Raw genomic sequence first — 14,340 nt, forward strand, 5'->3', positions numbered from 1 at the left:
TACAAGGGTATTGGGTTTTGATTATTTTTTTTCAGGAGTTTCCTGTTCTTTTTGTGAGGGGGGGCTTTAAATTTACATTTCAAATGTTATTCCCTTTCCTGGTTTCCCAGACATAAGCCCCCTATCCCATCCCCCCTTCTTCTATAAGGGTGTTCCCCTCCCCTTCCACCCCCTCTTCCTGCACCCCCTGACTTTCCCCTACTCTAGGGGTCCAACCTTGGCAAGACCAAGGGCTTCTCCTTCCATTGATGCCCAACAAGGCCATCCTCTGCTAAAAATATAGCTGGAGCCATGGGTCAGTCTTTGGGTAGTGGCTTAGTCCCTGGGAGCTCTCCTTGGTTGGCATTATTGTTCTTATGGGGTTGCAAGCCCTTTCAGCTCCTTCAATCCTTTCTCTAATTCCTCCAACAGGGGTCCTGTTCTCAGTCCAGTGGTTTGCTGCTAGCATTCACCTCTGTATTTGACATGCAATGGCTGTGTCTCAGGAGAGATCTATAACTGGTTCCTGTTATCATGCACTTCTTAGCTTCATCAATCTTATCTGGTTTTGGTGGCTGAATATATATGGGCCACATATAGGCAGACTCTGAATGGCCATTTCTTCAGTCTCTGCTCCAATATTTGCCTCTATATCCCCTCCTATGAATATTTTTGTTCCCCCTTTTAAGAAGGAGTGAAGCATCCGCATTTTAGTTATCCATTTTCTTGTGCTTCATGTAGTCTGTGGATTGTATCTTTGGTAATTCAAGCTTTTGGGCTAATATCAGCTTATCAGTGAGTGCATACCATGTGTGTTTTTCTGTGATTGGGTTACCTCACTTAGAATGATATTTTCCAGTTCCATCCATTTGCCTATGAATTTCATGAAGTCATTGTTTTTGATAGCTGAGTTATACTCCATTGTGTAGATGTACCACATTTTCCATTCCTCTGTTGAAGGACATCTGGGTTCTTTCCAGCTTCTGGCTATTATAAATAAGGCTGCTATGAACATAGTGGAGCACGTGTCTTTTTTATATGTTGGGGCATCTTGTGGGTATATGACCATATTTGTTGGAGGGCTGACTTTTATTGGCTGGTAATGGCAGTTGTGCTTCTATGGGAAGACCATGAATTAGTTCACTGTTCACCCAACTAACTTTGGGAACTATTTCTTTTATTTTTAAGATAGGGTCTCACTGTGTAGCCCAGGCTAGCTTCAGACTTATGAACTCAGTTTCTCAGTGCTGGGATTAAAGGTGTGTTATATCATTACTTACCTGAGAAAATTTTCAATTTTATTTTATTCAATCTTTAACCAACTAATCATGCATAGAGTTCTAAGTATATCTCTTATCTTTATGAGTATAACTTTTTGCAAACATTTAGTGTAATACATTATAATGTAAAAAAGTGTTATAGCAGATAATGTTTACTAAGACACCATTTTCCCATGGAAAACATTAGATGTGTAATGGCTATATACAATACAAATGATATGTGTGTTAAAATGGAGGCATGTGCATAAAATCTTTATGAAGGGTAGATGTTAATGTTTTCCTTGAAAGAAGTTGAGGATGTTCCTGGAGAGATGTAGTAATAGATAGGGGTATATATTACCTGCAAGGCAGAAAATTTCTAAACTTGTGACAGGTTTCTAGGAACTCAGTAGAGCTCTGGATTGGCTCAGACCATTATGCTAATGTTTGTGCGTCTGCCTGACAGAATTGCAGATTGTTGACCAGCTTCATGATTAGAAAACAGATGATTAATTCACCTGTTTCAAAGCAGGTGTTTATATCCCCTTTTTTGTGTTTCGTGACATTTTGGTTGTCTACATTATCATGAGGGTACATGTGTGTGCATGTGCCCATGGAGGCCAGAGATCAACCTTCGGCATTCTCCAGGAGCTACTTAGCTTGTTTTGTTTTGTTTTGTTTTTTAAGATGGGATCTTTCATTGGACTAAGGATTAGACTTGGTTGGCTGGCCTGTGTGTCCCAGAGAGCTGCTTGTCTCTCCCTTCCAATGCTGGAATAATAAGCATGTGCCACCAAGCCTGGTTTTCAATGTATTTCCTGGACTTATGAAGAGTAGGAAAGATTTTATTCTACTGAGAAAAGTATTTCAATGTTTATACTTAGAACCTTGGTAATAAGATGTTTAAGCAGTTTAGAAAAGCACAAACTTTTATATTAAAGCCATAACATACCTTAATATTATATATTAATAGAGGCTTACTTGTATAACACTCTCTCATATCTCTTCTGTTTAGCTTTGGAAACGTAAGCAATATACTCCGTTATTTTGCAAAACTAATTACACACAAATGTGCTGATGTGGACAGGATGTTTGTCATTGCATTTTATCTCAGCGATGACACAATTTCAGTGTTTGAACCTATAGAGAGGAATTCAGGTAAGACACTTACCTTACTCAGCATTTTCCTCAGAACTCTTAGCTGCGTTTTCCTTTTGAAAATTAGGGAGTACAATCTTATTTGATAGCCTAGAAGATCTATGATGATAATTTTCTAACCAATAAATTTCTTCTTACAAAAATGTCTTAAGGGTAAACTGAAACACATAAAACGATAAAAAACAGCTGTGGTTGGTTACCCAGGGGAAATCTCGTTTGCCACTGTCATTTCTTTTTCTGAGCCACTTCTGCAGTACCCCTGGGCTTCAAAGTCAAGGTTTGACTGCCACTAGTCACAGTCACAGCCAGGGACCCTAGAGAGTGTTCCATTGTTCAGCTTAAAAAACCTTTGCCTGATTAAGAAAGGAATACAAGATAATCTCAGAATCCATCTTCTGTGGTACTTGTGTTTGTTCTGGCTATTGCCAAATGTCTTGCCCCCTGGTCTGTGGAATGTTCTCCAGTGTGTTGATCCCATGGCTATTGCTGAGGACAGCCATTGACTTACAAATTATGGAAATGTAAGGCTCTGTTCTTTGTTTCAACATGTTTACAACTTTTATCTGTGCTGAGGACACAGAAGAAAAACCAGCTTAACTGGCTCTTTGGGGAAAAAAGTAAAAACTTTGGCTTGTACCATTTGCCAATTTACATGTTGTGAATGTCCTGATCAAGGCAAGTTTCAAGAAACCAACAAGTTAAAAAAAAAAAACCAAAAAAAAAAAAAAACCGGCATGCAAAAGTCTGAAAATGTAGCAATCAGGTCAAGCTGCCATTACCCACTTAACATACTGACAAGTAATACATAATTTGTACAACTAAGTCAGGCCCCAGTGGGATTTGATTAATAGGAAAATCTTAATAGGAAACTGAATGAGGATGAACATATGCCAAGCTCTGAATGGTCAACAAATATCAATTCTGTGCATTTAGAAGGTATTGATGGGGCCAAGCAAATTGGAGCATTTGTAAAAATAGACCATTGGGTTACAAAATAGTAACCATCACTGAGGACTTAATATTATCCTGATGTTTCATGGCAGTAGGGTCGTGCAAAAAGAGGAAAATTCAGAGCCAGGTTTTATGTGGAAAAGATTTATTTAAACAACAATCGAAACAAAAGAAACATGTGGAAGAAACCAGAAGCCCAGAGAACCATCAGACTGCAGTCTCTGTCTCTAACTCTTCCCCGTTGTTGCTGTGTGTGTGTGTGTGTATGTGTGTGTGTGTGTGTCTGTCTGTCTGTCTGTCTGTCTGTCTCTGCCTCTTCCTCCCTTCCTCTCCCTCTCTCTTTTCTCACCCCTTCTCCCAACTTCCTCTCCCCTTGTCCCTTTCTTCTGGTCTTACTGCATAGCTCAGGCAGGGACTAAAACTCATTATCTTCCTGCTTCAGCCTCCCAAGTGTTAGCATTATACATGCTTAATACCACATCTGGCTGCAGCAGATTCTAACTCCCATGAAGGGCAGAGGAAAGGGAGAAAGTGGTAGGTCTTGGGCCTTAGTGGATGGACTTCTAAGGATTCCAATAGCAGAATCCTTGTCTTTGCAGCAATGGACAAGTCTAATGTCCCCATCTTGAACACCCACTTGCTGGTAGCAAACTGTTGTTGCTATTGGGGCCTTCCTGTTAATATTCCCCATAGTGCCTGATCTGAGAGTAATATTCATGGCTCTCCACACATTCATATCCTACAATTCCAATTTTACCAGTGCCATCTGTAGCAGTTTGGATACCTTAAAAAATTCAAGAGTATGTAACAGGCAAGTGACAGAGCCAGGATGGAATGTAACTCCGTTTGGCTCTGAAGCCTGTGTCCTTCTGCCACTTCTCCTGTCTGGATTGATCCTGTCTCAGTTATATTCATAAGCCGAGCATCTTGCCCTTAATCTAAATGCTAGGTTAAGTGGGAGGCAGATCTGTGGAAATTAAGCCAAGTAGATCTTTCATTCGTGCCACGGAGAAGAGAAACTTGCTGGTATCCCACAGTTCGAGTTTACTGTAGGACAAATACAGAAGGTTCTTGCTAAATGTTTTCTGGATGAGGGAAAGAGAGAGGAAAGAAAAGTCTAGAATATCATATTGCTTTATTCTTTAGCACACTCACCCATGAAGTCCTTGGCATTTAAAAGCATACAAAGTAATGGGTTAATTTTAATATGTGCATATAATGTTTTGATAATATTAAATTCTCTGCTATCTTCTTTTATAACTTCTCTTTTTAATTTCATATCCTCTCCTCCTAAATTAAGCTTTGACTATAGTTTATTTGGTTTCACATGTTGATTTCCAGTTCCTGGAAATGACAATGTTTCATTCTTTTTGCCTGAGTAAAATTCCAGTGTTTTTATGTGCCGTATTTTTCTTAATCCATTCATCCACTGATGAGTACTTGCACCTGATTCCATGACTTGGTCATTATGACACACACAGGTGTACAGCTATCTTTGTAGTAAGCTGACTTTGAGTCTTTTAGAACTGTACCCAGGTATGTTATATGACTGAATGATGTGCAAGTTCTATTTTATTTTTTTGAGGACGTATGCTATGATTTTCACAGCAATCACACTAATTTACATTCTGTTCAATGGTGTTTAACAGTTACCCAAGAAAAAATGCTGCTTCTTTCCCACTACCCTATTCTTCCTTCTTACAATGCATAACATGGCTTTACAGATAATTTATATTGTCTGTGTTGGAAGAGAAAATAACTAAAGGCAAGTTGTACTTCTTTTAAGAATAAAGCAACTCATGGGCTTTTATTCTGTTTCTTTAGGGAATGCTGGTGGGATGTTCTTGAAAAGAAGTCGTGTGAAAAAGCCTGGACAAGAAGTCTTTAAAAGTGAATTTTCAGAATACGTCAAGGCTGAAGAGCTTTATATTGGAGCCACAGTGAATATTAATGGCTACCTCTTTCTTCTGCTTAATGCTGATGAGTACACCTTAAACTATATGGAGAGTAACACAGACAGGGTGAATATACTTTGTGTACTTTTTGCCTCTCTGTCCTTTGCAGTGTGCATTTCCTTTCTCTAGGGCATCTTCAGTATCTTGTCACTAGCTTACATTGTATATTCACATATGTGGGCATGAATAATGGATCTGTGCAACTTGGCCACAGGTCCCATCATAGAGGCCCAGCCTTTGTCTCCTCTTTACCTACTTAGCTCTCCACTGCCCAGCATCACAGATTTCAAACACCGGTGGGAGGCAGGCCCAGGGCTGAATCATGTTTCAAGGATTTTTTGCTGACACCAACAATGTTTTTTAGGAGGAAATGCAATAACTATAGGAAAGGAAGAAAATCTGGTGGCACATACTGTGACATCCCAGTTAATTGGCAAAGGAGCCTTTGACTAGAACAAACCAAAACCCTGAGGGAACTGAGTACTTGCTGAGGTTGCTGGTCCCTCTAACAGTGACATCTGTGGCTTAAATTAGAATCTAAGAAGAAATTTGCCATAGTGAGTTCAAAGAAGTATGTTCTTGTCGTTGTACTATATTTTTAATTTTTTGAGGCATGTCTAGCCAGACTGGCTTTGAATTCATTGTTCTTTGGCCCCTCTCTTTTGGATGCTGAAGTTACAGGCCTACCTGGCCCAGCCCAGCCATTTTTTTTCTAAAACTTAAAACACTACAATGGAAAATGTGATATATATCATGTTATTCAGTAAAATGACCATATATAATCTCAGTTTTTAAATGTAGACTTGTTCAGTATGTAAATTATGTGGACTTGGAAACCATTGCTTTGTACTTTAGGAATTTTTTTTATTTTTAAGTTCATTAAATAATTATGTACTTTTTTTATACACACATAATACATACTTTATCTCATTTATAAAGAAAATGCTGAAGGTTGAGTTGCTAGGTGTCAAGACAAAGTTAGAGCCACAACTGATATATTAGGGGAGAGAGCTCTGTGGGATGAAAATGGAGGGATCACGAAAACAGTGGGAATGGCTGGTACCTTTGGAGTGCAGTGCAGGTCAGGTCTGATCTGTGTGAAATGAGAAGGCAAGGAATGAGGGATAGCTAGGGAAAAATAAATAATAAAGTTCAGAGAAAGTCTGAGCCAGACAGATGAGGACCCCAGAACAGCCTACTTCTCAGGGAAGTTCAGAGTCCTGCAGAAGTAATAGTTGAAGGCTGGTGACGGTTTAGTGCTCTTCTTCATGACACGGTTGCATGCAGCATCTTCCAGAGTCACTATGCCACCCCTTTTTTTATACTTTTAAAAATCTAGGTTATTCTAATACTGCAAACCTATGCTATATGATGACTCTGAACTCAAGAGAGAGAAATAATTAAGCATTTAGATTTCCAGACTCTGTGTTAGAAACTGAGCTCTAGCTTAATAGGTGACAGGCTTTGTTTATGTATCATTTTTTGAACTTCAGTCTGCTTGTCTTTGAATTAAGAGTAACAACAGTGCTTCTTTGATAATGTTACTATGGAGGTTAGATGTGGTCATTTCTTTGAGGGTCTTAGACTTACAGGACCCATGACAAGCTTAGTCATTGTAGCTGTTATAAATCAAGGTAGTGATTCTAAACAGAACCACTACCTTAACATAAAACATAGAGTTCCTAGAATTGCTTGGCCTCAGATTTTTTACTTTACTGTGATACAAAAGTGATGTGCTTTCTGATAGAAACTGTTTAAAGTTCTGAGTTTTGATCCCTTTCCAGCTAGTAAGTACCATATAGTCCAATCTTCTTGCATGACATCGGGCATGGGCAGTGAGCTGCAGCCCTCATTCAGGCTTGTGATTATAAAGAGAAATAAACCATATTTTACAAATGTGCAGTGTTGCTAAGCTTGGGATGTTCTGTCAGTAGTAAGGACATTTTCAACTTCAGAGATTTTCAACTTATTAACATACAACACATTAATAGCATATAACTCACTGTAAATTAGGATTATCCATGTATATTAATCCGTGCATGTATTTTTTGCTTTGCTTTGTTTTCATTACTAAGGATTGAACCAGAATCTTGAGCATGTCAGACAAGTACTATTCCTTTCCTTTATATATCCAGCCAAAACACAATACATAGTTTAAAGGTATAAAGGGTTTTTATTCTTCCAGTATGATAAAGTGGGTAAGATATTACCTAGTATCTGCATCTCAAGCAAAAATTGCATCATTAAAAAAATACTCTTATCAAGGACTTTGTTAGAAGATAAAGATTAATACACTCTTTATTACCAATCTGAGTAGTCTTTTCAAAAGAGCTATTAGATCCTATCGTGGAAATAGATGAAAGGAATTGCAAAAAAGGAGAAGGGACGGAGGCCTCAGTAGGTGCCAAACCACCTGGATCATTTGATCTTGGAAGAGAGGGAACTTTATACCAAACTCCCATCACTGTTTTTAATCTAAAATTTCATCTTCTTACTTTTGATCCTTTGGCTGTAATTACTTACAACCTTATGCTTTACTGGATTGAATAAGAAATAATCTAAGTCAAAAAGCTAATCACAAAGAAGGTGACAGAAACAGCAGGCTGCCCAGACAACAAATAAATGTAGGTTATAGTGTCTGTGTGGAATGTGGTTACCCAGCATTACTATAAACAGTGCTTTGCTTGGTGACCAGCAATTCCAGGCAGATCTATCCTAATGATCTAGAGAAAATGAGTGTATATTTAGATAACTTTATATTTGTATTCTTTATATAAGGTCTGTGAATATCTAGGCTATATTTGAGAGTTATAAGAAGGTTATATATATAAAAGTTATAAGAAGATTGTTTAGTAAGCTTTGTTGCCTGCTCTCCTTTAAAGTACAATTGTTTGAGATCTAGGATCTGGATTAATGTCGGTTCTTGTCCTAAAGCTTTGGTTTCTAGGTTAAAGGCATATATAGCTTACTCTGGGTTAATTATGTTGTCTTGATGGTCTCCATTATCCTACTAAGGTATAAGGAATAAAAAAAACCTTGCATAATGTTCAGCCCTGAATGGAACATTATTCCATATTCCTTCTTCAAGGTTCAGGGATTGTTGTGGAATCATGGCACAGAAACATTGTATGAGCCAGAGGCAGTAAATGATGGAGAGCAAGTGTTTGATGGGCACAACAGGGCAGCTGCACACATGAGCTCACAATGGTTATGACAGCATGCATATGACCTGTGACCTGTGAAAGCCCAAGGCTTTCCAGCAGGGAAGGGGGAAATGTGCATGAAATGTCCCCACTAGTCCTGGAGCTATTGACAGTTGTTAACTGCTGGGAGAAGGAGTGTCAATTTACTTTCAGAACATAGCCTCTGTTTAGGCAACCACACTCCAGTGGAAGGCCACATATCCCAAAATACTTGAGTAGCACAAATTGGTTGTGGGTTAACAGCAAGAAATCGAACACAGTAGGGTGAGTAGAGAAGGTGGGAAGAGGTGAATGTGATCAAATCACAGTGTACAAAATTCCCAAAGAATAGTAAGGATGATGGTGGTAGTGGAGAAGGTGGTAGTGGAGGAGGTGATGGTGGTGGTGGTAGCGGTAGTGGCAGCTTCTCAAAGTTTCATTCATATATCTTGTTTTTACTCCTTCAAGTTTCCATATAGCAACTTCGAACTTGCCATACAAAAGCTGAAACATGAAAAATCAAAATCAAGAGAGATCACACAAGTGTTTGCAGCTGCTGACTATAATCACACGAAGGTGGTGCCTTATAATGCATTCAGGTAAGCCATGTTCTGCTAGCTGTACTCTGTCCAAAGAATGGAAAGAACCATTTCATTCCTTATGCTTCCCAGTCAGTTGGCTGCATGGATTTCTGTTAGGAATTGATATTTCTTTGCCTTTGCATCGCTTTGCACTCAGGGTTTGGCTGTATCCCAGTAAGTTTTATGGAATTACATATAGGATGTTTATAGGTAGGAATGGAGACCAAAATCAGTTCCTGATTATCAGAGAAAAGGTCATGTGCATAATACAGTGTCTTTGTATGTTCACATGCATCTGCATTTTGAAAGATAGAAGATAGGCAGGCATCGATGGCTTTGTCTGAATGTCCCTCAAGTTTCCCATCATGTTATATACAACAATAGTGAGATGAAGTAACAGAAGAAATAATGATCAATGTTTTCTCAAAGGTAAAATCAAATTCTGTGACTTCCTAGTAGCTGACCTAGGCAAATTCCTAAGTAGCAGAAACACAGGGAAGAAATTCATTTTCACGGTCTACTACAAGTGATATTTTTTGCTTGAAAACCAAGTGAACAGAACATTGAGGAGAAGGTAAATTAAACTGTGGATGGAGAACTTTCACTTTTGGCTGAGATTTTGGGCTGCAGTTAGGAGTACTCACTAATAGCTATGTATTATATTGGGCTTGATGCAGTCAAGGTGTATGCTGGGAAAAGAGGGTAGGAGCTCAGATGGTTATGGCAATGAGAACTTTCCAAATGTGTGTTTACAGTTGCCTGTGGCATCACTACATGATAGCCTGGACCCTCACATTTTCCAGGAATTCATTTGTCATTGTAATAGAGGTCTTTTGTTGGCTTCAGTGTGTTCTTTCAAGAGGAGCTGGCAGAGGATATATTTTTATTGTTTAGAATTGCCAAAGTTCTGGGATCAATATGAATTTGTGGTTATCTGTTATTCTGCATCATTATATACCCATGTTGGTAGTGTTCTGGAATAGATGGAAATGGAAAGATTATAAATAAAAAAGGCGAACTAATGAGAAGCACTGGAGGAGAAAACAAGAAATTTCCATCAGAAGTGAAGGGGGGGTTTGCTTTATTACTTTGTGTCCTTTTCAAAAAGCATCGGTTCTCCCAGTACTCTCACAGAGACTATTGGAAATATTTTCCTGAGTTCAGGGGGCCTTTAGGGAAGTACTTTGTCCAGGAAGGATCTCCAAGGAAGAGAAATTGGTCTGCAAAAGGAGATCTCACTTTTATTGTGGATATGATAAAGGCACACTACACTGATTGGAAGAATGCCCATCAGGCACTGTGGGCTTACAGAAAAAACAACAACAAAAAAAAAACCAAGCAAACAAACAAATGCAAATAGCCTTTTCATCGCAGAAGTTTTATAGCATGAAAACCAGCTCAGGTTACCATTGAACTCAAAGACTCCTCCAAGTGGCTTGCCTTGACTGGGATTTGAGTGATGGGTCTGTTTATATTTTCATGCTAACTTTTTCTCTAGCCCCATTGGTTGACTTTCAGTTTTTCAAACACATAAAGCTCTTCTCTGTTTCCAAGCCTTTACATGCAGTTCTGTCTGCCTGTGGAAGGGCCTTACTACTATTCTTTTCAGGGAAAATTCTAGGACTCTTTATTACCAGAGTATTTGTTTTTGTCTGACAAGCCTAAGAAAATACCCACTGTTATTCCTGGACCTTGTTTTATATTTCTTCACAAAATATATAACAAGATTTGTAATTGTTTTACTATGAGACTTGTTTACTTGGAGGAGTGATGTTGATGATGATGTTGATGATGATGATGATGATGATGATGATGATGATGATGGTGTGTGTGTGTGTGTGTGTGTGTGTGTGTGTGTGTGTGTGTGTGTGTGTATGTGTACTTGGGTATGATTCTTCTAGATGATCTTGTGTACTACAGTATCTCTGGGCTTCTAGTGCTAAACTGGATGGAGATGCAGACCCTGAATGAAATGAGCCACATGGAATGTTCCTAGATGCTCTAATTTGGAGGTTTTACTGCATGGTCTGTATTAGAAATTTTTCTATTGCAACAACCAAATGCACAATGCTGAATAATACATGAAAAAAAAAAGAAATTTGTTTAGCTCCCAGTTTTAGAGGCTCAAGGTCATAGTCCCTGTATCAGCTCTAGTCTGGTGAAGACCTTGTTATGGTAGAGGGCATTTTGGTGGGAATTCATATAAGACAGTGGAGAAGCTGGTCTTCATTTAAGAAACAATACCTTTAAAAGAGCTTGTGAGAAATCCATGAGAACCATATTTATTTCTTGCCCTTAGTGACCTAACCACCTCCTTTCAAGCCTTATCTCTTAAAGATTCTTACTACCTCTCATGTCACTGCACTTGTAAAAGAATCAAATTTTCAACATGGAAAAAATGTCATCCAAACCAAGGCAGATTCCAAATTAGAGTATGGAATGGTCACCAAGATGTTCTGGTCCTTGTTACATCTTCAGGTTTGATGCATCTTAGCTACTTATACCATTTGAGTTTGGTCACAGTCTGTTGCTTGTTTACCCTTTTATTTCTAAGTTGTTAGCATAATTTTTTAGAAGACACAATTTACTGTGCACTTACTGTTGGCTAATAGGTATGCAGAAATGTTAAAAATTGACTTTGCATTGGGAAGCTCCTGATATTTACTTTTCTTCCTCCACGGTCCTACCAAGGACAATAGATGTTTACTGAATAATTTTTGCATTCTTTTTATTGGATATTTTATGTAATTACATTTCAAATGTTATCCCCTCTCCCCCCTCTCCCATACCCCCTCCCCCTCCTTCTATGGGGATGTTCCCACTCCCACTCCATCCCCAACTCTAACATCAACACCCTGGCATTACCATACATTGGGGAAACAAACCTTCACAGAACCAAGGGCTTCTCCTCCTATTGATGCCAGACAATGCCATCCTCTGCTATGTATGAAACTGGAGCCATAGGTCCCTCCATTTATACTCAGTGGTTGGTGGTTTAGTCTCTGGAAGGTTTGGGGGTTCTGATATGTTAATATTATTGTTCTTCCTATGGGGTTGCAAACCTCTTCAGCTCCTTCAGTTCTTTCTCTAACTCCTCCATTGGGTTCTTCGTGCTCAGTCTAATGGTTAACTGTAAGTATCCTCATCTGTATCAATGAGGCTCTATCAGAGTAATTTAATGAATGATTTCATTTCTCTAGCAACATTAAGTCTCAGGCTCATAGAAGACAAATAAATAACTGATTCCTTTGCATCATGGAAGGGCCATCTGTCTCTGGCTTATTGAAGATAAGGAAAGCTGCTTTTAAAAGCAATCTCCTTGTACCTCCTCTTATATCCATACTTTGGTTTCTTAGGCACTTTTTACACTCTGACATTCTGAAACTCTTCCATTGTAGGTTTACAATGAATTTGTCAAACGTTCCCTTCTCTGGTTAATGCATAGAAATGATAGAACATGATAAAATCTTGTAGGCTTTGCTTCTGTGTTCATCGTACTCTGGCATAGAGAGACCTACCTGCTACCTGCTATGTGCCTGGGATTGTAGGGCTCATACCTCTTAGATTGTCCAAGCTCCATAGCTTCTTCCCTTGGGTTCAGGAGCTAAGAAACTGCACCCTGCACCCCGGTTGATTGTAGACTCAGTTGGAGACCTCCTTGAGAATTTGTGATGTAATAAATGTGATGTAATATGAAGACAGGTCAGAAAGTCATGGGCAACAGCTATCATTTTTAAAAGTTTTTAGATTTAGTTTACATCATGTATATGTCTGTATGTATCTATGTGCATGAATTTATGTGTGTTTGGTGCCCCAGGTGGTCAGAAAAAGGTATCTCACCCCTTGGCACCATAGTTACAGGTAATTTTTAGGTGCCTTATAGGTTCTGGGAACTGAACCTGAGTCCTGTGCAAGAGTTCTCAGTGATCATAGCTGCTGGATCATCTCTTCAGCCCTATGGTTCCTTCTTTTCTTTTTTAATTCAAGCAGTGGACATTTTTGTTTTACCCTGTGGAAATCACCTAGTCTATATCTACCTTGGATCTGTTTCTCTGTGACTTTTTATTCTCTGAGAGATTCACCTCTAAGAGCTATTGATTGTTGAGAGAGAGAGAGAGAGAGAGAGAGAGAGAGAGAGAGAGAGAGAGAGAGAGAGAGAATGAGCACAGAAGACAGAAGGCCTTTCTCAGAGGTAGAGCTGATATCAGCAGGAAGTAGGACCAGGTTTAGATTTCTTAGATAGGATTTCATGTACTTGGGAACACAGGTACAGTGAACCTTTCCAGAGTGACATCAAGATTTCCAGCATGGGTGGCAGTAGTAGTGAGAACTCTGTACCAGTGAAGATACAGATCATTTCTCCTGGTCAACTCTCTGAACCTTATGCTAGCCATCAGAAATGGCACCTGAATCTTTGTAACTGCATTTTTGATACTGTGTATGCTACTGCTTTCTCACTAATTAGGTATAAAGCTCTCAAAGTACAGGATCCATGCCAGTTTCTTCTGTTTCTTTCCTACATCCCTTTATTGAGCATAGTAAGTTATTACACAGCTCTTCTTTGGACTCCTTTTATTAATTGAAAGGCCAGTATTTCTTTTGTGAACATTGTATAATAAATTCCTTCTAAGACTTAGAGCCTTACGTAAATGTTCTCACTTATAAAAGTGAAATTTATCCTGAGAGAGATTGTATGCTATAAATAGACCAGAGTGCTGATTTGGGAGTTGGCATACCCAGATTCAAACCTAAGCTTTTCCATTTACAAACTTGGTGGCTTTGAGTATATTGCTGAACAATTTTTCATCTATAGAATATGTATAACAATATCTACTACATAGAACTGTTGTGATTAGTGATAGGTTTTTTACTGTTTGTAAAGTTCTTATTGTAGCACACTGACTATTGTATGGTGGTTACTCAACAAAGTGAAAACCTTCATTCTCATAATTGTAACCTGGTCTCATGGTAATGGCTCTAATCTACAAACTGTATAATGTTTTCAGTATTTCAGTAAACTGTACTTTTCCTCATGACGGTCTCACTCAAACATTCTTAAGTGAGGTTGAAATGGAAGCCTTCAAAGTCTTGAGCCCATGAAGGTAGAAAAATAAAGAACATCATAATTTGTGGATATAGGCTAGGAACATTATTATCATCTACTCTTTAGTGTTTTTTACTTCAAGGAAATAGAATGTGAATGTACTTTGAACAATGTAATTATTTCATCCCGCTTTTCTAAGACAGTTGTCTCTCCCTTTTTGCACTTTTGCTC

At 38.6% G+C, this 14,340-nt stretch overlaps 1 protein-coding gene across 2 annotated transcripts in view; it reads left to right on the forward strand.

Annotated features, from left to right (window-relative positions):
* Window positions 1-14,340, forward strand: part of Efhc2 (EF-hand domain containing 2) — a 200,471-nt gene that overhangs the window by 110,766 nt on the left and 75,365 nt on the right. For both annotated transcript variants that reach the window (XM_017601976.3, NM_001106952.1), the window contains exons 9-11: window positions 2,254-2,396; window positions 5,172-5,368; window positions 8,953-9,083. In XM_017601976.3, the coding sequence (XP_017457465.1) occupies window positions 2,254-2,396; window positions 5,172-5,368; window positions 8,953-9,083 (471 nt within the window). The remainder of the gene's footprint in view (window positions 1-2,253; window positions 2,397-5,171; window positions 5,369-8,952; window positions 9,084-14,340) is intronic.

The sequence above is a fragment of the Rattus norvegicus genome, chromosome X, assembly GCF_036323735.1.
Source record: "Rattus norvegicus strain BN/NHsdMcwi chromosome X, GRCr8, whole genome shotgun sequence".
In the NCBI taxonomy this organism is placed as follows: domain Eukaryota; kingdom Metazoa; phylum Chordata; class Mammalia; order Rodentia; family Muridae; genus Rattus; species Rattus norvegicus.